Here is a 24,940-nt window from a genome sequence, read left to right on the forward strand (position 1 = left end):
TTCAATGTTTTTAAAAATTATATATTTTCTATTTATGCAGTTATTTTTGTATTTTCCTAGACTATGCCTCTATGCCTAGCTTTACAATATAAATGATAATGGTATTGTTTTATAGACGATAATGTGAAAAACAAGCATAACATTGAAAAAGTTGCATTAAAAAACAAAAAATGCAAAAGGAAATGGTAGGAAGTTTCAGAATAAGTCACATATTCTCAGAAATAAACATAAATAAACTAAACAAGACAAATGAAAATACAAATACTAAAGATGAAGCAAGAAAAAAAAACAAAAACAAGAGAAGTAAAGTGTTTCGTAGAGTAAAAGCTGTTCAAAATGATCTCCAGATTACGGGAAAAAAAGTGTTCTAAAAATAAATTTGGGCATTAGAGGGTTAACCTAAGTCTCTGACTAAAAACCGAATCGATCATTTAATCCATTTTCATGATTCCATTCTCCATTCCATCAATTCTTAAAATGCTGGCAATTTGGCATCCCTGTCTGATGTTATGGCCACTTAAAATTCCAAAACCTTAAAATATGTCATAAATCTCTCTCAATTTTACTTCCAGATCCACATTTTTGTACATCATTGCATAGATATTTAAAGGAAAGTTATAACATTTGATGATCTGGCAACACTTTCAACAACACATCAATTCCAGAGTACTTTTTCAAAACAACCTTTGTGTCGAAGGTTTCCACTTTGGACCATTTGAAAAAGTAAGCTGTAATCATTTGAAATGTATAAAGCAGACACCCAGACTGCCACATAAAAGTCTTTGTAATGGTTTACAACAGCAATTTTGCTCTCGGCTGTTCATCATGCCATGTCCTTGCGTTCTGTAAGGTCAAAAATTTCTATGATTCGCTACACGTTATCAACTCATGAATTGCCAAATTCGAGTCCTGGAAAGTAGAACACAAATGGAAATATATGGATTACGATTCCGCCGAGTCATCCACACCGACTTCGTTCAATCGCTCCGAAGCAAGCCAAACAGCAGGCCCGCCCCATCAACGTTGAGCTAAATCGGTAAACAACACCACTTGGTAGCTGTTACTAAGTGACGACCAGCAAAACACATTGTCGTTGTCGACTACAGCTTCGCTGCTGACGAATGCATGACCGATGATCAGACTCGAACTTTGTTTACCAACAGTATCAACCCTCCTGCTCAGACACCAACTATTGCATGTTGCAAGCTATAGAAACGGGGCAAAAACTGGGGGTCAAAGTTTGCATTCCGCTCGTGCCTTGACCCCGATTTCCGGATGGTGCCAAGATTGCTGAAGGCTTGCTGGCATACCTTGACGTCAAGACGGTAAATACACTTTGTACGCTCTAGAATCTACGTCAAGTGATGAGTTTGAACTTTGTTCTAAATAATAACACACCTACACTAGTGGCAACGTCCAAGTCTAGGTGGCACGTTGGTTCTGACGACTGTTTGATGTAATGGTAAACTTTGATCTAAGTGGGTGACGCTAGTGCAGATTAATTTTGCTAGTTTGTAACAATTTAAGTTATGGCTAGATTAAATTTAACTTAACCTTTAGAATTCATCCTACTCAATATTACTAAAACATAATTGTGCGGAGAAACAAGCTGTAACAACGCAGATAATGCATAGTGCGGATTTAGTGTTTGTTTATCCTGTTTTGTTTATCCACCTTATCTAATCAAACGATACAAATATTTTCGTCTGCTACGCGATGACTAACTTTTTGGTCATTTATTGATAGTAGATACTATGTTTAGTGGCATTTGTGGCAGCGTCTGAAGGGGTGACATTGGGTCTGCGGAGTTTGGATTGAGATAAAAAGTGACTTTTTAAAAGGAAACTTTGTCAAAAGAGCAAAGCATCAACGATAACATCGCATTGTGATTTACCCCTATCTATACAAAGTACAAAACAACACTTCACGCCTTCTAGCCTATATTTTCACTAGAAATCATTTCGCCGTAAAAATCATGCACACAACGGCGATTAATTGATATCATTCTTCAAACATTCAATCCGAAAAACACCTCCTCTAATAAAAATACACTCTTCTCAAGTAGCAGGATAGGGGAAAAGGGATCACAACTAATCTAATGCTTCAAATTAGAGCAAATCGAGCCATCTCCATTCATTTCTATTCTAAACGAAAACTGCTCTACAAAAATGGGATACGAGTAATCCACCTAGCATTCCTGTAACCAAGGACTCCCCATTCGGAATCCGGGTGCACTCTCTACCACAACATCAAGATACCGGCTGAACAGTGCAAGAGAGATAGAGATAGTGATGATGTGCCACCCCCCCATTAACCATAAATCGTTACAGCTGATGGCGAATGATTTGGTACAAAGGATTCGGTTACGAAAGCAGAACTGATAGATAAACTCGGATAGTGGAGATAGAGAGACAGACTGGGGAGTAATTGATTAGGCGTATAAAATGAGAAAATATAGCGCTGATGGATGGGATGCTGGAGCAAATGTTAAAGACAGTACAAGGCTTTACCGCTTGCAGGTTGAACGGGTGGAACGAATGTGATGAAGGTGCAAAAGCTTTATTTTTGCAGCTAGCTGCTACTTTAAATTAATTTTATATTTCCGGTGCGGATTTACATGGGCCGGCAAGCAGTGGAAACTTTAAAACAATATGCGAGCAACAGTACTTTGAACATTAGTGTGACTATTCTTGGAAAACTATTCTCTAGGAGGGCGATTCTTGCATTTCACATTTCGATCGACTTATCAAAATAGACTTTTTCCTCTGGCTGGAAATACCAACTTAGTTGTTCTAGATACCATTTCATCAACATCATAAATCTCGCATTTAAACATTCCATAAATCTTAATACAACACAGGCCACCTTTAAAAATCCATCAAACAATGGAGGAAAAAAGAATCGATTAATATTGTCAGCACTCTGTTACGGTGGTAGGCCCCTGACACTTTAAAGGATCCAAAATATTTCAAAAGTGTTCGAAAGCGTTCAAAGTTTTGCCAACGTGTCGTGGTGACTTCACTCAATATAAATTACCTTCATATACTTGGAAAAATGCTATAAACTTAAATTTTATTCAAATTTGGATGAAGGACTCTCAAATACTAACTTTGCTGGGAATGTTTCTGTTTTGAGCATTGTACGAATTTTTCAAACCAAATTTCAGTATGGCTCAAAATATTCATCAACAGCTTTCAAGATATTACAAATACCTCCAATAAAAGATGGATGTGGATGTGAGATTAAAATAATTGCAACATTAGTTATTCTAGAGTTTAGATACAAATAAAACCACAGAACCACAGAAATTTTCAACTGATTTGATTGAATTTTAAGGAAAAAATGAATATGCCAGATTTTTCATGTATCTGCCAGAATTAAAATAAATCATTTCCAGAGTTTTTTTTTTCTAAAAAAAAGGAACTGTAAACAAATTTTCCAAAAGGCCCAGTTTTTATTTTCAAAAAATCATATCTCGGAATATTGAAATTATAACTTTTCCATTTTTTTTAAATGTTATGTAAAATTTTTCGAGGAATCCGATAAAAATATTTTCAGACATAGGCTCGTTGGTCCCGAGACCGTCCGTTTTGCGATGCCTGTCCGTCGGCTCGCATGTTTTTTCGCGTCGTTCGTCGTTGGTGAGTTTGTCGGGTGAGTGCGCGCGTGTGTGTGTGAAGGTGCGGCTGGCTCTGGTTGAAAAAATGACAGTTGAGCCAGTCCGTTTTGCGATGCCTGTCCGTCGGCTCACATTTTTTTTCGCGTCGTTCGTCGACGGTGAGTTTGTCGGGTGAGTGCGCGCGTGTGTGTGAAGGTGCGGCTGGCTCTGGTTGAAAAAATGACAGTTGAGCCAGTCCGTTTTGCGATGCCTGTCCGTCGGGTCGCATGTTTTTTCGCGTCGTTCGTCGTTGGTGAGTTTGTCGGGTGAGTGCGCGCGTGTGTGTGTGAAGGTGCGGCTGGCTCTGGTTCAAAAAATGACAGTTGAGCCAGTCCGTTTTGCGATGCCTGTCCGTCGGGTCGCATGTTTTTTCGCGTCGTTCGTCGTCGGTGAGTTTGTCGGGTGCGCGTGTGTGTGTGAAGGTGCGGCTGGCTCTGGTTGAAAAAATGACAGTTGAGCCAGTCCGTTTTGCGATGCCTGTCCGTCGGGTCGCATGTTTTTTCGCGTCGTTCGTCGTCGGTGAGTTTGTCGGGTGAGTGCGTGCGTGTGTGTGTGTGAATGTGTGGCTTGCTCTGGTTGTCACGATGACAGTTGAGGCAGTCCTTTTTGTGGTTACCTGTATGTTTGTCTATTCCTTTCTATTGACGTGGCTTTTTTTCTTCTTAGTTAGATTGTAAAGTTCAAATATCGTGATCGTCTTTTTCGTTAGTCAGTCGGGTTTCTTTGTTCTATGATTCGCGATTGTTTCATGGGAAGATTCGTTCTTAATTGCGTTAGCATAATATAAATTATATTTGACCTTTCGTTTCCCGCGAAATCACCTTTTAGCATTATAGCTCGTAAAGCACGGTGACAAATATTGTTTCAACGCGATTGTTTAAGTCCTTCAGATAACTCATAACTCATCAGTAATTAATTGGTCGCTCATCTTATAAAAACTTAAAAGTATAAATAGTCTCAGGTCAACTCTACGTAAATGTGTTACGCTGAGTATAATATTTCACCTTTTAATTACACACAATTATGATTCTATCTTTCCACAGCCGGCTGTCTAAGATTAAATCATTTGTGCTAAACTCAACACCAAATAACCGGGAATGGTCTCATCCGCATCATCCGATTGTTTGCCTTGAGAATACATAATACACTCAACCCCCGGTGGTTGGTCACTTTTTCGTTTGACACTTTTTTAGTTTGTACCCCGTTGGTTGGTCAAAGTCAAACTAAAAAGTGACGAACTGTCACTTTTTACACGGCGCTCACGTTCACTATCAAAACAAACGTTTGGTAGTGTGTGTGAACTCCGTGTAAAAAGGGTGTCAAACTAAAAAGTGACCCCGTTCGTTTGACAACAGTTGGTGTCAAACCATCGGGGTTTGAGTGTACATCACCCTATCACTCAACGAAATTCATTGATTATTGGGCCACATCATCATCCTCTATGATGAATCCTGGCCATTACCCTTTCCCACTAACAAAATCCCAAGTAGAAGTAGTTTTCCGGCACACGCGGGGGTGTGGATATCGTATAGAACCCACCCTTGGTAGCAGCCTGTGCTAACTAACATTCCCGTCCCGTTCCCTCGAGATCTACAAACTGACATGGCGGGCGCCGTTGGTGGCCAATGACTGTTTCCTATTAGCAACGGCTCTAGTTTTGATGATCGTGATGTTTTATCTTTTCAGCGCATTCATGCATGCTGTTGATAAGGGAAACATTATTTGATCGTTGAAGCGTATGACCGGTTGTGTTGATAGGATATTACGGTTCTGTTCAGCAACGGAGAAGGACAACCATGGGTGGTCTCTCATGCTCATGCTCATGCTCATAGGCTCGTTGGTCCCGAGACCTTCAAAAGAGCATTTTAAGTTTTCATTTGACCATTTCATATGTTAGGCTAGAATTAAAAAACTTCTTACTATTTTTCTTTGAAAAACCAACTTATCACCTTTCATTTGCGTATGAGACAGCTGAAATCGGTTGAAATGATGCGGAATTATGATTTTTTGAAAATGTGGTTTTTGCAAAAATCGACGAAAATTGCCATTTTTTGGACCACCCTAACACGGCGTAGGTCACCCTATTGGCCAAACAAAAAAAATACGGGTCTAATTATTTTGGCCAAGGAACCCCCAGAAAAATGTTGAGCCCGATCAGTGAACTTTTTTTTCGAATCATGCCGTTTCCGTGGGGAATTGCTGTAAATGGAGCCAATTGTACTAAAAAATAACATTTGTGACGGGCTTTAGTTATTTCAATATTTTTGTAATTTAAAAATTACTGAATCTCGAAGCCGTTGCATTGTATCAAAAAGTGTTCAAATACAAATTTGTAGAAAATAGGACGGGCTTTCTGGAAAAAAACAATGAAATAAAAATACACGCCACTTCTATGAGATTTATTGATTTTTATATTTAAAAGTTAAATTTCACGGTCACGATTTTTTTCGTTCAAAACTTTTAAGGAAATAGCCTAAGATGTTACAAAAAGACTCACGAAAAATGCAGGATGGTATTTCTCTCTTTAAAAAATACAAACCTCATTTACTAAAACTGTTTTTTTTTAAGTGGTCCAAACGTCAAAACTTTTAAAAACCGATGGCGGGAATTTTACATAAAAATCTCCATATTGACCATTGTCCTATGTCCAATCCTTGAAGATACACTGCCGTTCTACGCATAATTGTCCCTTGTTCGAAAAAGTGCAACTGAGAAAAACCCGATTGAAATTTTTCGACTGATTTCTGTGTTTCTACGCATAATTGTCCCGGGGGTTCATATTCGCCCTATGTGTCCCTACTCGCCCCCGTTAGCAGTTTATCACCCTTATTTGTGATTCTCTTGATATATAACAGGTAAACAAGACATAATGCTTTGTAAAACTAATGATTACGTGTAAGAAAATACTTGGTGGGACAATTATGCGTAGAAGTTTAACGATGGGACAAACAGACTTGGTGTTGATTTTCATGAGTTTCCGAACAAAGTGCTAAATTTTATGTGTTTTTCTAAAAGAAAACGTAAAAATAAACTTAAAAATGACAAAAAGTCAGAATCGACCAAAAATGACATGGGACAATTATGCTTGGAACGGCAGTACAGCGGTTTTAAAAATAAAAATGTAAAAAAATAGATTTTTTGGTGGTTTTTGACAATTTCTTTATGACAGACTTGATTTTTCAGTCTCGTAAATATTTTTACCGAAAAGCTCGTCCAATTTCGCATAAGTCTGTCATTTACCACATTTCAATTGTAAGTATGGGTTCACAGATATATGCTATTTGCTTTGCATTGGTATTTTTGATATTTTTGAAATTTTTTGTATCTTTGGTATTTTTGGTATATTTGGTATTTTGTGGTGTTTTTTGTATTTTTAATACCTTTGGTATTTTTTAAATTTTATTTTTTTGGTATTTTTAGTATTTTTGGTAATTTTTGATATTTTTGGTATTTTTTTTTTTGGTGTTTTTGCTATTTTTGATATTTATGCCATTTTTTTGATTTTTGAAAATTTGGGTATTTAAGGTATATTTGGTATATTTGATTTTTTTTTTGGTATTTTAGGTATTTTTGGTATTTTTGGTATTTTTGGTATTTTTGGTATTTTTTGTATTTTTGGTATTTTTGGTATTTTTTGGTATTTTTGGTATTTTTGTTTTTTTTTTGTATTTTTGTTTTTTTTTTGGTATTTTAGGTATTTTAGGTATTTTAGGTATTTTAGGTATTTTAGGTATTTTAGGTATTTTTGGTATATTTGGTATTTTGTGGTGTTTTTGGTATTTTTGATACTTTTGGTTTTTCTTATTTTTTAAAATTTTCGTTTTTTTGGTATTTTTGTAATTTTTGGTAATTTTTGGTATTTTTTTTGTGTTTTTGCTATTTTTGATATTTTCGCTATTTTTGGATTTTTTGAAAATTTGGGTATTTTAGGTATATTTGATATATTTGATATTTTTGGTATTTTAGGTATTTTAGTTATGTTTGGTATTGTTTGGTGTTTTTGATATTTTTGATTCTTTTGGTATTTTTTGAATTTTTTAATTTTCTTTTTTTTGTTGGTATTTTTTGTATTTTTGATATTTTTGCTATTTTTTGAATTTTTGATTTTTTTTGCATTTTAGGTATTTTTGGTATATTTGGTATTTTGTGGTGTTTTTGGAATTTCTGGAATTTGTTTGGTATTTGGTATTTTTGGTATGTTTAGTGTTTTTTGGTGTTTTTGCTATTTTTGATATTTTTACAATTTTTGTAATTTTTGCATTTTGTAATTAATATTGGTATTTTAGGTATTTTCGGTATTTTTGGTATATTTGGTATTTTTTGGTGTTTTAGGTATTTTTGATATTTTTGGATTTTTTTTTAAATTTTTGGTATTTTAGGTGTTTTTAGTTATTTTAGGTATTTTTGGCATTCTTGGTATTTTTGGTGTTTTTGTATTTTTGCTGAATTAGTATGTTAGCCATTCACTGCAATGAACTTAACGAACTTATCCACTGTTTTGCCTTCCGCTCGACGATGATATTGGAAGGACTTAGTGAAACAATTAAATTGGCTAAATTTATCGAGCCTGGCTTTAACTTAGTGTAAATAAAACTTAATAAGAAAATTTATGAGATAGTCTATTCTGATAAACTCTCAAAACTTATAATTTGTTTAGATCACCTTCCCGTGAAATGGTTTTCCGGAAAATAATACATTCTCAGACCAGCACGACTTCCGGCAACGGTCGTCGCTTACGTCTAGTCAAAATCAAAAACATAAACCAAAAACACAAGAAAACGGCGGTGGCGGGCGCGAGCGCGGGCAGAACGAAAGAAGAAGAAGAAGTTAGAAGAAAGTCTGAATTCCACTGTACCTTACCATCCACCAGCAGATGTGTGTTGTGGTGGTGCCCCCTGTGCTGGTGCACCCCGGCCGCAATGGAGGAAGCGGAAGATCCCGAGTCCCCGCCGCCACCAAAAAGACTCGGGTTCAAGATCAGCTCGGTAACGTGCTCGATCGCTTGCTCGAGATCGAACAGACTGAGCAGGGACAGTTCCTGGGAGTCCAGGTCTAGGTCGTCGTTTGTTTCAACGAGTGGGCCCAGAAGTGGTTCGTTGATGGTCGTGGTTCGAGTCTTGAGGGCGGCGGTGGTGTTAGTCGGGGTTGTGGTTTGACTGACCACCGTGGGGGCACTTTCGATGTTAGTTGTTGGAGGGAATGTTTGACTTGATGGAGGTTCAATGGGAGACAGGGATTTTGGGGGCACTTCCCGGCCAATCATCGCCAGATACGCTTGATTGTATCTTAGATTCTTCAGAGAAATTTCCGCGGGGGCGAGGAAGAAACAGAAACGAAGAACACGGGGTCAAGGAGTTAGAATGAACTATTTCTTTTCCGGGTGGGAATTCGGTGAGAGTCTTCGAGTTTTGACGAACTTCAAAATCTACTTACGGTTGAATGCCTCCAGTACTTGACGAGCTCGTGAATGTCCGCGGACGGTGCCAGCAGCAGAAAGTCTCGCCACTCGTCGTAACTAATGTTCAAGCTGCCGTCCTTGTCCATCCTAAAAAAGAAAACCAGAACTTTAATCAACTCTTCAATACAATTTCCAAGAAGTCCGCCCCGCACCTCTTAAGTAGCTTGGCCGCCTCGACCCGGTCCATGTCGATGCCGAGCTCCTTGAACGCCTCGATCATCTCCTCCAGGTCCACCTTGCCGTCCCGGTTCTTGTCCAGGTGGGTGAACTGCAGCCGCAGGTTCTTCTCGTGCTCGCGCACGTAGTGGATGAACTCGGCCAGCCCGACATCGCCGCTCTGCGTCTGGTCCGACTGCTTCAGGAACCTCTGAAAGAACAGCGAATGTTCCTGTGTGTTTGTTGATTGAGGTTTTCGAATATTCGACCACGGGACACCGGATTGGAGGACGAGACGATGATGATGATGGCGATGATGGTGGTATGAAGCATCGGGTTTAGCATTTTTGTAATTGCAATGCAGTTGGCGTAATGGTAGTTGTGGGTTATGAATGATGATCAAATGATAAAAAAGAGAAAAGAGAATAAAATTATAATTAAAGGTGTGTTAGCGACAAATACAAAAAGTAAAACGAAATAAACAAAACATGAAACATTAAGCTAAACTACAAAACTAAAAACATAAAATTCTTAAGAATAACGTAAAAATAGCTAGCGGTTGGAAAGGATTGTGCTGCCATCTTAATGTGAGTTGAGACTGCAAACTTGCTTGCAATGTTGTATGCAACGTTTGAGATGGACATATATAGGGTAAATGAATTAAATCTAGGCAAATGTTGGTAGTATTTTTTAGACTTTTTTTAATTTTCACCCAAATTTACAATTTTATTTATTGGCAACTAAAATTGTCAGAAAAATTCACTAAGACTGTCAATTGGAGCGTATTCAGAGAGCTCAAATCTATCATACCTTGATAAAACTGAAGCGTTAAGGGAGCGTTCTTTTATTACGTAACGCAAAACATTGTTTTTGAACAAAATTTCAATACAAATTTTAAAAAAGTATGGAGCGTAACACGGCCTTCGCCCCCTCCCACTCTCCTGCGTTACGTTATAAAAGAGCGCTCCCTTACTGTCATCAACTTCAAAAATGTCGAGTTGTGTTATTAAAAGACCCAAAAAGGAGGCATCAACCTTCTATAATTTTGAACTTAACTTAATTTTTTTGTTGATTCATTTATTTTCACAAAATTTGTTATTTATTGTTTCTTGTTTCAATTCAAGTTACTTTTCACCCCACATCCCTCTACAAACAAGTCTCATCACTCAACAGGTCTCCCGGTGACACCATCAACGCCGTATCGTGTCGGACGATTTGCTTGTAACCGAATTAGCGTGCGCTTGTTCTACTACGATGCTGAAGAGAAGAAATCGGTCTCGGGTCGCTCTTCGTGAACATCAGGCGATCTTTTCAAACATAACTTCGTGTGAGGCGAACGTGAACTTGGCAAAGAATTTTGCACACTTTCCCTAATGAAGCATTCACACAGCTGGTGAAAGCGTCGTTTAGTTATAGTATTCTGCTGTTTATTGTTTAGAATCTACCGAGCTAAATTTGAGACAATTTCAAGGAATTTTCTTCCGAGTAACAAATCGTTCGAGCAACTAGTCAAAACAGTGAAACCTTTCAAGGAATTTCGCGGAAATTTCCTGCCACAAGTTCCGAGGCTCATCGATTCTCGATGGATCAAGAAGCTACCGCGGCTTTGAATTTCCAGCTCAGCCCAGTTGAACCCACAAACGTGCTAACATTATAAGACACCATTGGCCGTTTGCGAATTTACTGTTTGGATTAGAAAGACCAACACGTAGGAGAAAACACAATCCCGACACCACCACCACCGCCAGGAACTCACATCGTTTTGATGTCGCGGGGGATTTACTGTGGCCGGGTGGTGGGTGCGCATTAGGGTGGTTCAACTTTCTAGACTTCAGCTTCTAATTTGCAGATTGATGGGACTTTCGCGATACAAATTTTCGTCAATTAATTTTGTAACATCTTAATTTTTTTATCTTTAAAAATATAAAAAAAATGAAAAAAAATCAGAGTAATTTAATAGTTAATGGAGTCAACAAGATTTTTTACCATGGCCATAACTTAGTAGATCATCGCAAGCTGATTTGAGTTGTTAAAAAAAATAGTGTATGAAAACAACAGACAACAGAAACAGAAACTTCAACAAAATTTACAATTACCCAAAGTTAGTTAAATAGGCAATTCTCGATGTTTTCGCCAATCACCTTTTTATTGCTGATTATTTTTAAATGAAACTTTGTCAATCAGTTATTTGTGTCCCAAAAGCTTTTTGCAAAAATGATTCTTCCATATATATTTTTTTATTATTCCATAGATTTTCTTTTTAAAACATTCGTAAATTTTTATCTTGAGAAGAGATTTTCTGAACGATAAATTTTTGTCTTTTGACTTCTACACCCAAAGGAAAAATATATCTCAAAATCTACAACAGTGAATTTGCTGCAGAAAGTGTCACATTTTATAACATTTTTTGCAGCAAACCCTTAGATCATTTTTGCCCGCGTGTAAACATTTCAGCGATCTGCATTTCTCACCAACACATATAATGCTGGCCCGTCCCCAAGCAACACTCCAAAGAGAAGAATATGTTAGTGCTCTTTCACGCACATTTCATCAAGCAGGCGCGGTGGTAGCGTGTCGGATCAATAACCAAGAAGTTGGTGGTTCAATCCTCGTTCTATTAAGGTTTTTTTTGTGAAATACAACCAAAAAGGCGTCGGTAATGTTGATAATTGTCGGTAACGGGCAAAAATGTCATACCCCTATTAGGTTTTACACCGTGACGTCATTTGACAGCTCGTGTGCACTGTTTACATGGTCTTCGTCGATTGTCGACGAATTTCCCCGAACAAAATCGACGACCGCATCGAACTGTGCTAAGTCCATGTAAACAGTGCACTCCTTTCTAACCTCCAAATAGAGTCGGCGTAAAACCTAATATCGCAAAAAATGCATGAGGACAGATTTCATGCAGATTCTGATACAATTTCATGCCACCATGCATCACAATCATGCGACTGCCAGTTGGGTGTAGTTTTATAGTTCACAGTTCTACATTTTGATATATTTTTTTTCTGAATTCTGAAGCTTTTTGCATGAACTTGTTATAAGATTCTTAAAAATTTAAAATTAGCTAATATATAATTTCCCAGTATCTTAATTTTTGCAATATGATAACTCAAAACATCAATTTAAAATAGTTTTTCCTTCTTGGGTCAACTGTAAATATTAAATAAAGAAATATTTACCTGGAAAATATTAAATGAAGAAATATAAACAGTTATCCGGAAAACCAGAATTTTAACAATTGGTGGACCTGAACCATACAAAAAGTTGCAGAGTTATTTTTCTAAAATGTAATTTATTATTGGGGTTGATGCGAAATCCAAAACTACTATTGACATCAAAAGAAAAAAAATAACTTACTTAGAATTTAACAAAAAAAAACAAAATTATAAGGTTTGCTAAGTTCGAGAGATGATACGAAAATTGAACTTATCTTGAAATTGCTTTTCCCTCTTAAAAATAATACATATAAAAAATATTTAAAAAAAAACTTGAGTTCTTCATTACTGGGGTGTACCTGCTAAGTATGCTTTAAAGTAACTTTTGGCTACACTCAATATAGTTATTGGAATTTTTGACAAGTTTAAATTTACACTTTCTGAATATGAAGATTATAGAAACATTGGTTTTTTCGAACTTGGATATCGATCATTGAACACTCAATGTTCTGAACGGGTGCGGGACATTTCGCCGAATGTCGTTTCGCCGACGGTCATTTCGCCGAAGGTCATTTCGCCGAATGTTGTTTCGCCGCATGGGACGTTTCGCCGAATGGGACGTTTCGCCGAATTGACAAATAATCGTATAATAAATATATAAAATGGACACAAATTGTATTAAAATATTTAGAAAAAGTATGATGTCCCTAAAAGGTGATTTTTTTTAAAAAAATATTTTTTTGTTTCTTAGTATGTTATATTTATAAGTTTATGCATTATTATATGCATAAATAATCGCTTAAAAAATAATCTAGTTGAAAAAAAATATGCGAGTTTGTGCATTAATTTCTGTTAGTTTTTTTTTTTTTGCATTCTTGTTTTAATATATCATTTGAATTATTTCTGTGAGTTTTTGCGTTCTGTTATCCATGAGCAGTTCTTTTAATTTTCTGCTTATAATTTAGATTATTTCTATTTGTTTTTGCGTTCTTTATTTTTCAAGCAAATTATTTGTATAATTTTTGGGAGTTTTCGCATTCTTTCAAATATGAGCAGTTCTTTTGGTTTTCAGCACAACATTTTGCAAAATTGCTGTTAGTTTTTGCATTCTTTGTTTTTTAAGCAAACTATTTGTATAATTTTTTTTAGATTATTGCATTCTTTCAAACATGAGCAGTTCTTTTGATTTTTAGCATAACATTTTGGACATTTTTTGTTAGTTCTCGCATTCTTTGTATTTGAGCATATTTTTTTAAAAATATTTCTGTGAGTTTTTGCATTCTTTCAAACATGAGCAGTTCTTTTAATCGGCTGCTTATAATTTAGATTATTTCTGTTTTTTTTTGCATTCTTTGTTTTTCAAGCAAATTATTTGTATAATTTTTGGGAGTTTTCGCATTCTTTCAAACATGAGCAGTTCTTTTGATTTTTAGCATAACATTTAGAAAAATTTCTGTTAGTTTTTGCATTCTTAATTTTTTAAGCAAATTATTTGTATTATTTCTGTGAGTTTATGCATTCTTCGAAACATGAGACGTTCTTTACTTTTTTAAATTATTATATTATTATCTTGTCACTCCTTCTCAAGTTTGCATGAGTGAATTACAAAATGGCACTGCAGCGAACAAATAGCATACATTATTCAAAAAAGTTAATTTTTATTCAATTCGGCGAAACGTCCATTCGGCGAAATGACTTTCGGCGAAACGTACCATTCGGCGAAACGACATTCGGCGAAATGACCGTCGGCGAAACGACATTCGGCGAAACGTACCAGATCCGTTCTGAACAATTTCGTTTTTTTTTCAAATGTTTTTTTCTGATTAGTTTATATAATTTGGCTAACATTTTGGTTCCAAAATTTTCAAAATGTTATTTTCGAAAAGATTATAAAATTTTACAAATGTTTAATATTTTGACATTGAAAATTGGGCCACTAGCTACTGATATATTGACATTAAAAAATGTGGGAATGTTTGGATAAAACTTAAAAAACTTCTATTTTCTTGTTTCTTTATCTTTTATTCGCTGTATTTCAGCAACCAGACAATTTTAAAGCAAATTTTCTGAATATTTTTTTAAGAAGCGATCACTCATGGTCACAATTTTATAAAATCTAAAAACTGCAAATATTTCGCTTTCGGTGGCTATATCTTGAGAACGAGGCACTTTATCAAACAAATCTGTTATGAACTTTTGATAAAAATTCAAATTTACATAAAAAAATCTGATCAACAAAAAATATGTATGAAATTTCAATTTCAACTAGGCGGCTACGGTTTTGTTAGAGTTAATCAAAAATCGTAAAAAAAACCAACGACACCAAATGGCTTCTTAAGTCATAGGGAAAGACCCCAAACTAGCTAAACCCTCAACTTTTCTGGCTTTTCTTTTCATTTTTTTGTGTTCAGGATGTCATTTTGAGCACCTTTTGTTTTACGAAAACCTTAGCTTCGCTTGTTTTTTTTTCTTTATTCATTTGTAACATTTTTACTTATTTATTTTGTTAATTTTTAGTTATCAATATTAGGTTTTTAAATAGTATAAAAGTATCATAAAATTTAACCTATTTGATTTTTTTCCTATTTTCCCTGATTTTTTTTGTTTTGCTTGGAATATTTTTTTTAATCTTAAATTTGAATTATTCAGCATTTAAATTTGTCATTAAAGAATATTTTAAAAACACGACCAAAGTTGATCCCTATTTTTTTTACTAAAACATTGTAAAAATCATATAAAATAAGTAAAAATGTCAAACCTATTTTTTTAATTATAGAGTTCTACTTATTCAATATATCATTTGGTAGTTTTAAAATTTGTTTACAAATGGATTTTTGACGGATTTTTTTTTTTTTTTTTTTTGGGAGGGTGATCCAGCCGCACATCGTTGATGTCGAAACCTCTAAACTGGGCCCTCGTCCTGTCACGTCCGTCAGTAGTCTTGTCGTACATTACAACTAGAATCAGATCTGCCAATGAATTAGTACACTTCGACCAAATAAACACTGACGCTGTATGGATCTGACTCTAGAATAAATGCACAGTTGTGTGTTATTCATAAGTCCAACATGTTCAATTATTCATATAAGTCCAAATATTCATTTGCGGATAACTATCTAACTTGAATTGAATACAAGATTTAAAGCAACCTATCCGAAAGCTACTCTTATCTCAAATCCCCGACATTTTAATTATTAACCAAAAAAAAACGTTTCTTTTAAAACCTGTCTGGCTTCTTTTAAAAAACAAAAAAAAATAACAGTTGATATTTTACAAGTCGTGAATTGAAAAAGAGACGACCATTTGTTCGTCAGAATTCCAGTAGATCCTCGATTCGCAACAATGGTCGATACAATCATAATCCGACAACCGTTAGTTCAACAGATCAACGAATTTAGTCCGATATCATTTCACTATTGATTGATCGAGACTCTATGGAAATTTTGACAAATCAGAATGGTTTTTATGCTACTTGAATGAAAATCACCGATTCTGATAGAATTACTAAATTCACTGTTACTAATTTTTTCCATAAATAACTAAAGGCAAAGTATAAAAAGTTGATATTTATGGTTAAAATCCTAAATTCTACAAACACTATTTTTTTAAACCCGCATCCTAACCTGACACCCACATTAAGATAGGGAAAAATCACTTATGTAGCGGTTCATTGTACAAATGTGATATTTCCACTATCAGAGAACCTCCTTGTCTCGATGACAGCTTACCGGCCATCGATTAAGCCCTGAGACTACGCCAAAGTGGGTTCTCGCAGCATGAAGTGGTGTCCATGTGTAAAAATGGAAGCTTCAGCAATATACTGAACACTTCGATTTTAATTCCACATCGAATCAAATCATACTCTTTGCCAAACAAGCATCAAACCTATGACACTCATTATGACAAAGCCCAGGGACAAATGGATTTTTGACGGAATTTTAGATCGAAATCCGCGAGGCAAAGTTGGGTCAAAAAGCGCTAACTTTTTCTAATATTTTCATAGCAATATTTAACAACTCCAAAATTGGTATTGGAACTTGTTTGCTACAGGGCTGATCAAAGAGGCATACAATCAGACAATTCAAGATTAGAAAAAAATACTATAAAAGGATCACCCTATTGCGGAGGTGGCGCGCCCGCGGCGTGCCATTTATTTATAGTCTCCCAAGTCGTGCTGGTGCTGCTGGTGGCTAGCTCTATAACTTTCTGCCACGACAGGCGTTTCATTTGGCATTTTTGTGTAAACAAAGAGAAAGAAAGTGAGAGTAATTCTGGGAACATGATCGCTCCAACAGCCGGTGGTCTTAATTTTTGTTTTGCAAAAATCAGCATGTTTCTAATCAGTTCCAGACGGTGTTTTCGTTTTGATTTGAGAATTTTGTATTGTGGTTCCTGCATGAAATTTTTGTTCTTATTTATGATCAGTATCTAACTGAACTTTTATTTCTTTCACTAATTTGTTTGATTTTTTCTTGATTTCTGATTTATTGGCTTTAAAACTTTCAAAAAAAATCTATTTATTTTGTACAAATTTCAAATATATCAGATAGTTCAATCAATTCTCACTGCAACGCTTTAAAAATGTTTGGTGGCAAGTGGTGTCGTCTGTCTGACCGTCAGACAAGGCGATATTTTGCGCTGTCGCGTGTCCTCTAATTTTACCAGACGGGAAGATTGCACACCAGCTTTGCTCAGTCCCGTTGCCCCCTGCAATTCGATTGAGCAATTTTGGCGACTCAAAAAGACACGGGGTTCGTCCTTAAAGAAAACTACACCAATTTTCACCAAAAATTACATAGGACTATTTGGTCAAATTGCTGCGAGATTAAATTACAAGATTCTTCAAAAATTACACATTTTCGAGCATCATGAAAGGATTGACCACGCGGCCAATCACACTTGGGTTGGCAACCTCCCAAGGACATCTTGGCAGTAAATAACATTCCTAATAATGATACTAACGAAAAGGAAAAGTTTCACAAATGACACTCTTGATTTATCGTCACTTTTTTGCTTGACCTGGTTTATCTGCTGTGAAGACGAACCCAGCGCGGAAATCCGCAAAAGCTTTTTCGGCTAAACCGGTTCTGGAAGTTGCTGCTGACCTCAAAGACCCGCGATTATCAATACTTAGCGTGTTAAACGCTGATTCCGGTCGGTGGTCGGCGTTTGCTCGCCAGACTGTCCTCCCCTTATCAGCCGTAACGTGTGTGCGATTTAACGCCATGTTTACGTGGTCGGATTTGCACGAGTGAGAACCGCTCAAGTACACACTCGAGGAGGTGTGAAAGTTCCGTTTTACTTCTGATTAACTTTCCCTTAACCGATTAAACATTCTCGATGCGTTGCATCACTGAATCGATGCCGCTTTCATGAAACTTGAACCGTTGCTTTCTTCCGCGGCACAACCTTCACTTCGCAATCAGCTGATTGCAGCTGTGAACCAGTTTTCCCCCCTCAGCTGCAGTTTCGCTTGAAGAAACAGACTACATGGCAACTGAACACCGACCGATTCCGCACCTTTAAGGTCACATCCTTTAACCCGTGTTCGTGACCAGCAATAAATGGGGCGACACGGATCGGTTTTCTTCTTCGTTATTGCTTTGATTGCAAACTTCTATTGTACTACTAGCTGTATACTTCCAAGGGGGTGTGTTCCTCTGCAGTTTAGTCTATATCTATATAACACAGTTATAGCAGACTGGCGCGGCGGCGGCGGCTGTTGCAGGCATCAGGTTCGAGTGCGCATACGTGGACCTCCGCCGCCTGATGTAGTGGCAAAACACGTCCTTGACCGAGGCCACACGAGCACAAGTGGAATCATGACGGTATAACCGCGTTATCGCATAATAATCGTGTCATAAGAGCATTAACTGCAAGATGATGACGAGATTCTCTAGGGGGGCTGGATTCCTCGAACCGGTCATTGGTACTGCTTGGATTGACGCTTGGAATTCATTGCAATTTCAGTTTCAAACGTAACGAATCCAGCCTAATCAACTGGGTTAGTCATCGTCGGGTGTGACTATCGACTGTTTCTCGTTTGGTGATGGTCGTGATCACTGAAGCGAATTGATGACGACGAGATATTATGGCCGGATGATGTCATAATGTCGTGGCATTTGGGACGCAACGCAGCTTTGCGACAGATTGACTGGTTGGAAAATGCACAACCTATACACTAGCAGGGCAGTTGGAATTCAGAACAATATGGTACTAAACATCTGCAACTGTTATGTTAGTTTTAATACACCGATTTTTTTTCCGTGCTTTGTTTACATTGCGATCCCTTCAAACATTGATTAAATTTACTCGTTTTTACCTATTTTGCCTTCCGTTATAAAAGTATATTATTACCAATTAACAGAAAGATCATAATACCAATATTTTAAATTCTAGAATTCTAATATTCTGAAAGTAAAAAACATTAAATTTCTTAAATTTTGAAATTCTAAATTTTAAAATATTGATTTTTTATTTAGCTTAATAATCTAAAATTTTGAAATTAAAATATTCAAAAATTATTAAATTCAAATAAAAAAAAAAAAGTGATTCTAACATTAAGAATTCTAAATCTCTTAAATTCTAATATTCTAGATGCACTTTTTCAATGGATTTCAAATTTAGAATTCACTTTTGGGCAGCGATGCAAGAATCTTCATCAAAAGAAAATCATTTGACGCTCATCAGGAGAAAAAACGGAAGGCAACATGGCTATCCTCTCCCGCATGAGCATGAGCATGAGAGATCACCCATGGTTGCCCCTCCGTTGCTGAACAGAACCGTAATATCCTTTCAGCACTACTGATTATAGGCTTCGTCGATCTAGTGGTGTTTCCCTTATCAACAGCATGTATGAATGCGCTGAAAAGATAAAACACCATGATTGCTAAAGCTAGATCAGTTGAGAATTGGGAACAGTCATTGGCCACCAACGGCGCCCGCCATGTCAGTTTGTAGACCTCGATTTTAAGGGACGGGAATGTTAGTTAGCGCAGGTTGCTACTAGGGCAGCTGATTTACTCTGTGCTTACACCCCACGAGCGCCAGGAACCTGAAAACTTGTTAGTAGGATAGGGTGTTTGGTCAGGATTCATCATAGAAGATGATGATGCGACCCAAAATCATAGTGTTTGTTGAAAGATGTTATATATTATTCTCAAGGCAAACAATCGGATGCTGCGGATGAGACATTTCCCGTTTATCGGTTGTTAAATTTTAAATGAAATGGTCTAGTCTTAGACAGCCGGCTGTGGAAAGATAGAACCAAAATCATTTGTAATTAAAGAATGAAGGATTAAACAATGTAACTTTTAACTTGAGATAATTTTACGAGTTTTAAATGATTGATGTTTAGTGAGGTACTGATTAACGGTGCGAACGACGAGTTTCGATGTGTATCGAGCTGAAATGGTATGATAGGGTGTTGATAGGGTCAAATCAAACTGGCTAGCTGTCATCGGGACAGCCAAAGCCAGCCGCACCTTCACACGCACACACGCACGCCAAAAAAAACGAAAAACACACCGACGGCGGACGCGAAAATTCTTACGACCCTACGGAAAGGAATCGCAAATCTGACTCGCAACATGGCTATCCTCACCCGCGTATAAAAATTGGTAATATTAACAAAATCATCATCTGGATTATTCGGTGGAACACCGATTTCACCTATAAACTTGCAGCGTCGAAAAATTACCTGTCACTTTTCGTAGATGAACAATGTTTGTAAAAAAACGAAATTAATGAATTTATGTGGTGCTAACATTGAGATTCACAAAAAAAATCTTCGACTGATTGTTTTCATCAAGTAGTTCTGGAGCGAGTTTCTTTTGCATGCTTTGCCTCCCCTCTCTTTCGCGGGTCTCTCTTTTGTGGTGATTTTTCCATCCCTGATTTTGAGCATTGTTGGGATCATTTTTGAGCTCAACCCAAAACGAGACAAAAATTTCTTTTATTAAATATTCTTGTGAAAAAAAACTTTTTGTGGTGTTGCACGTTGAAATTTCACAAAAAAAATCTAAACATTTTAAAATAGGAAAATTCAAATTTTAATAACTAATCCTTGATTTTCCTCTTCCCCAGAAAACGCGCTCGGCCTGTGCCACGTGCTGTCCAGCCCGTGCCCGAAGCCGCAGCCGCAGGTGTGGGACCTGGGCCCCACCGTGACTTGGGAACGTTATCGTCCAGTGCACCGTGACGTGACACAGTGTTCGAACTGCTTGCAGTTTGGACATGGTGGAAGGAACTGTTTCATCAAGAGTCGTTATGCAACCTGCGGAGGTGAGCACAAAACTCAAGCTTGCGAAACAATCAACGAGAACATCGAAGCGAAATGCTTCAATTGCGGCGGCGACCATTCGACCAAGAATCGAATCTGCCCAAAACGTGCTGAGTTTGTGAAAATTCGGCAGCAAGCGACGACGAGGTACCAACCAAATCGTCGCAAAACACCACCAACTTACACGGACGTGGATTTTTCTGCTTTGGCGTCACCTGGAGCAGGATCTGTTCGAGTGGTTCCAAATCTGCAGCCATTGCCGTTGAATCAGCGGCAAAAAGTTGCAGAGAATACAACACCTCCTGGCTTCAGTCAGCAACCGAGGGAAAACCAACCAGCATCAACGGATGAAGGCAGTAGTGACCTGTTTTCACCACAAGAACTTCTGAACATTATCATCGAGATGACAACAACACTGCGTGGTTGCAAAACTCGCCAGGAACAAGTAAGAACTCTTGGAGCATTCATCTTAAAATAGGATTAGTTGTTAAAGTGTTTTTTTTTTCTTTTTTACCCAAATGTATTCAATTCAATGCAATAATGTAAAACAATTTTAAGTAAATAAAATAAATGTGATCAGTTAATAATAAAAAGAAAAATACAACAAAGATGAAGAGCATTAGGCCATACCACTTAGCATGTAAAAGAAAGACAATATTTAATTTCAAAAAATTTCCGATAGTGGAAATATCACATTTGTACAATGAACCATAACATATGTGATTTTTCTCTATCTTAATGTGGGTGTCAGGTTAGGATGCGGGTTTTAAAAATTTAGTTTTTGTAGAATTTAGGATTTTAACTATAAATATCAACTTTTTATACTTTGCCTTTAATTATTTAGGGACAAACTTAGTAACAGTGAATTTAGTAATTCTATCAGAATCGGTGATTTTCATTCAAGTAGCATAAAAACCATTCTGATTTGTCAAAATTTCCATAGAGTCTCGATCAATCAATAGTGAAATGATATCGGACTAAATTCGTTGATCTGTTGAACTAACGGTTGTCGGATTATGATTGTATCGACCATTGTTGCGAATCGAGGATCTACTGGAATTCTGACGATCAAATGGTCGTCTCTTTTTCAATTCACGACTCGTAAAATATGAACTGCTATTATTTTTTTTTGTTTTTTAAAAGAAGCCAGAGGTTTTAAAAAGAAACGTTTTTTTTGGCTATTAATTAAAATGTCGGGGATTTGAGATAAGAGTAGCTTTCGGTTAGGTTGCTTTAAATCTTGTATTCAATTCAAGTTAGGTAGTTATCCGCAAGTGAATATTTGGACTTAAATGAATAATTGAACATGTTGGACCTATGAAAAACACACAACTGTGCATTTATTCTAGAGTCAGATCCATACAGCGTCAGTGTTTATTTGGTCGAAGTGTACTAATTCATTGGCAGATCTGATTCTAGTTGTAATGTACGACAAGACTACTGACGGACGTGACAGGACGAGGGCCCAGTTTAGAGGTTTCGACATCAACGATGTGCGGCTGGATCACCCTCCCAAAAAAAAAATTGTTGTGATGACATGCATTTTCATAATACTTTTTAATGAATAGAACATTTTTCTTTTTTGATGACTGGGTTTGTCCAACAAAAAGTAATATCTAACATTAAACAACAACAAAGCTAATGCAAAACTAATATAAAAAAAGAGCTTAATTTAAATGAATATGGCCAGCGTAATGTTATGATTTTGTGATTCTTTAATTGCGAATAGTTTTTTTTTGTTGTTGTTGTGGTAAACATTTTTAAATCTTAAACTAAATGCATTAGGACATTTCAAACATTTTTCCCAAATTTTTGATTCCATTATTTTTTTATAGATAAAGTTTACTTTTCAGTTATTGAAAAACTTGAATATCGAATAAAGTCTGCATGTTTTTAGTTCTAAATGAAAAAAAAATGCAAAAACTATCAAAAATTAACAAAATTTACAAAACTCACTCAAAAGGGGCCATTAATAAACCACTTGGAACTATACAGGGGGGGGGGGGGGGGGGGGGGGCTTTTAGATTGAATCAAAAGAATGAGTTTATTGTTAAGTTTCTCTTTTTACTTAAATTGTCAACATTTGTTTTTCTTTTCAAATTTATCTAAAAATCTTATGTTTTTGGTTTGAAATCATTTTTTTGATAATAAATGCCTATAATTATTGTTTTGGAGGTGGTCTAAGATGACTTCAAAGTTCTATCAAATGAACAGGATGGACTCTCCAAAAAACGCAATGATTAATTGCTTATTTAGAATCTATGACATTTCCCCGAAACCCACATTCCCCCGAATGCCACATCTCCGAAAAGACACTTTCCCGAAATGTCATTTACCCGAAAATCATTTCCCCGAACAATCCATTTCCCCGAATTGCCACATCCCCGAATGGCGACTTCCCCTAAAAACCATTTTCCCGAATGGCCACTTCCCCTAATTTTCCACATCCCCGAAAATCATTTTCCCGAATGACCATATCCCCGAACGGCCATTTCCCCGAACGCCACTTCCCCGAACCCGGTCAGGCGGGTATGCCCGTTGCCCAGAACCGCGCGCGCGGTTCTGGACAACGGGCATACCCGCCTGACCGGGTTCGGGGAAGTGGCGATCAATGAAGTATCATGTTCACAATTGAACGTTCAAAAAATTCCGAGTTTTTACGAGCGTTTTATTCCAGCTTCACTTAAATTTTGAATATTTTTCAAGTCTGTGGAGTTAAAGGATTCCGGATTCTGAGATTTAGTTACTCCAACTGCCTTTCAAAAAGACCTGACTCCGCCGAATCCAACAAAAACTCCGACTATGACAAATGATGTAGAGAAGGAGAACATCTTGAGCAGAGTACATATTTCTAATGACCAAATCTAAATAGCTGCGTGCCGCTTAATACATTTGCCTATTTTTCTCATTTCGTCGCAGTCGAGCTCAATGTCTCATCTTTTGACCTACATAGATACCCGATTTCAATTCTGAGATATTCAATAAAAACCGAAAAATGTCGTCTCGTGCTAACTTGACACACTCTGAAAATTGCTGTAAGTGCGACAACTGGCCAAAGAGGTTTGACACACGTACATGCCCGACTACCGTTAACGTTTGTAATTATAACTCGGGACCTTAGCAACCAAATTCAAACAAATTTCAGGACCATGCACAGAATGGTCAACCAAATAAAACGTGTTTGTTATTGTTTACATAGCGTGCTCTATTTTTCGTTTATTCAAGGTCAAACACTAACACGCGATGCTGTGCAATCCTTACCACGTGGATACCGTTTTGGAAAAATGTGCTTTGCGGAAAATTGCCCATACAAAAAAAATCTTTTTTATTGAACGTGGATGACCTCAAAACCCCGCTTTCTTGAAGTTTCCGCGTGGTTTATAAATGGCCTTCTACGGTTATTTGTTTTTTTCTTTTTTCATATTTAAAAACACACGTAGAAGAATTTAATATTAAGGTCATACTTTTGTAAAAATATCCCTAAAAAACAATTTAGTTTATATCTAAGTTAATACCATTCAGGAAAATGGAACTTTCGGGGAAATATCCATTCGGGTATATGTAAATTCGGGAAAACGACAGTTCGGTAAAATTGTCATTCAGGTAAATGACATTCGGGGATATGGAATTTTCGGGAAAATGATTTTCGGGGATGTGGAAATTTCGGGAAAATGATTTTCGGGGATGTGGAAATTTCTGGAAAATGATTTTCGGGGAAATGGCACTTTCGGGGAAATGATTTTCGGGAATGTGGAATTTTCGGGGAAATGATTTTCGGGGATATGGGATTCGGGAAAGTGGGATTCGGGAATAAGGGATAAAACCGCTTATTTATTGTTGAAAATCTAACATTGGGCATCGGCTTTACATTATAGTTAGTGGAAATAACTGACCCAAATCAAAATATAAGTAAAGAATTAAAGCAGCCCCACGAAAACAGCAGAATTCTAAAAAAGTTGTTCGATCGGACCCAAAATTGAAGTGTGATAAGTCTCAAATTTTTTTTTGTTTGGCCTTTAGAGTGACCAACGCCGTGTTAGAGTTGTCTAAATTTGACAATTCTAGATTAAATTTTCAAAACAACCTATCCCTCATGGGTTTCCTATGCAGATAGGGCCTTTTGAAAATTTAATCGAGAATTATCGTCGATTTACGCAAAACCTGCATTTTTTTAATATTACCTACCAAAGAGCTTTTGAAAACATTTTTATCGGACTTCGCGGAAA

General features: G+C 36.7%; 1 protein-coding gene across 4 annotated transcripts in view; it reads right to left on the minus strand.

Moving 5' to 3' along the window:
• Positions 1-24,940, minus strand: part of LOC120429274 (calcium-binding mitochondrial carrier protein SCaMC-2) — a 63,745-nt gene that overhangs the window by 37,532 nt on the left and 1,273 nt on the right. Inside the window, exons 2-4 of one of the 4 annotated variants that reach the window (XM_039594491.2) lie at positions 9,269-9,504; positions 9,092-9,203; positions 8,514-8,951 (exon numbers count right to left, since the gene is read on the minus strand). In XM_039594491.2, coding sequence (XP_039450425.1) covers positions 8,514-8,951; positions 9,092-9,203; positions 9,269-9,504 — 786 coding nt within the window. The remainder of the gene's footprint in view (positions 1-8,513; positions 8,952-9,091; positions 9,204-9,268; positions 9,505-24,940) is intronic. The other 3 variants (XM_039594492.1, XM_039594494.2, XM_039594493.2) reach the window with 3 other exon arrangements.

Source organism: Culex pipiens, chromosome 3, assembly GCF_016801865.2.
Source record: "Culex pipiens pallens isolate TS chromosome 3, TS_CPP_V2, whole genome shotgun sequence".
NCBI lineage: Eukaryota > Metazoa > Arthropoda > Insecta > Diptera > Culicidae > Culex > Culex pipiens.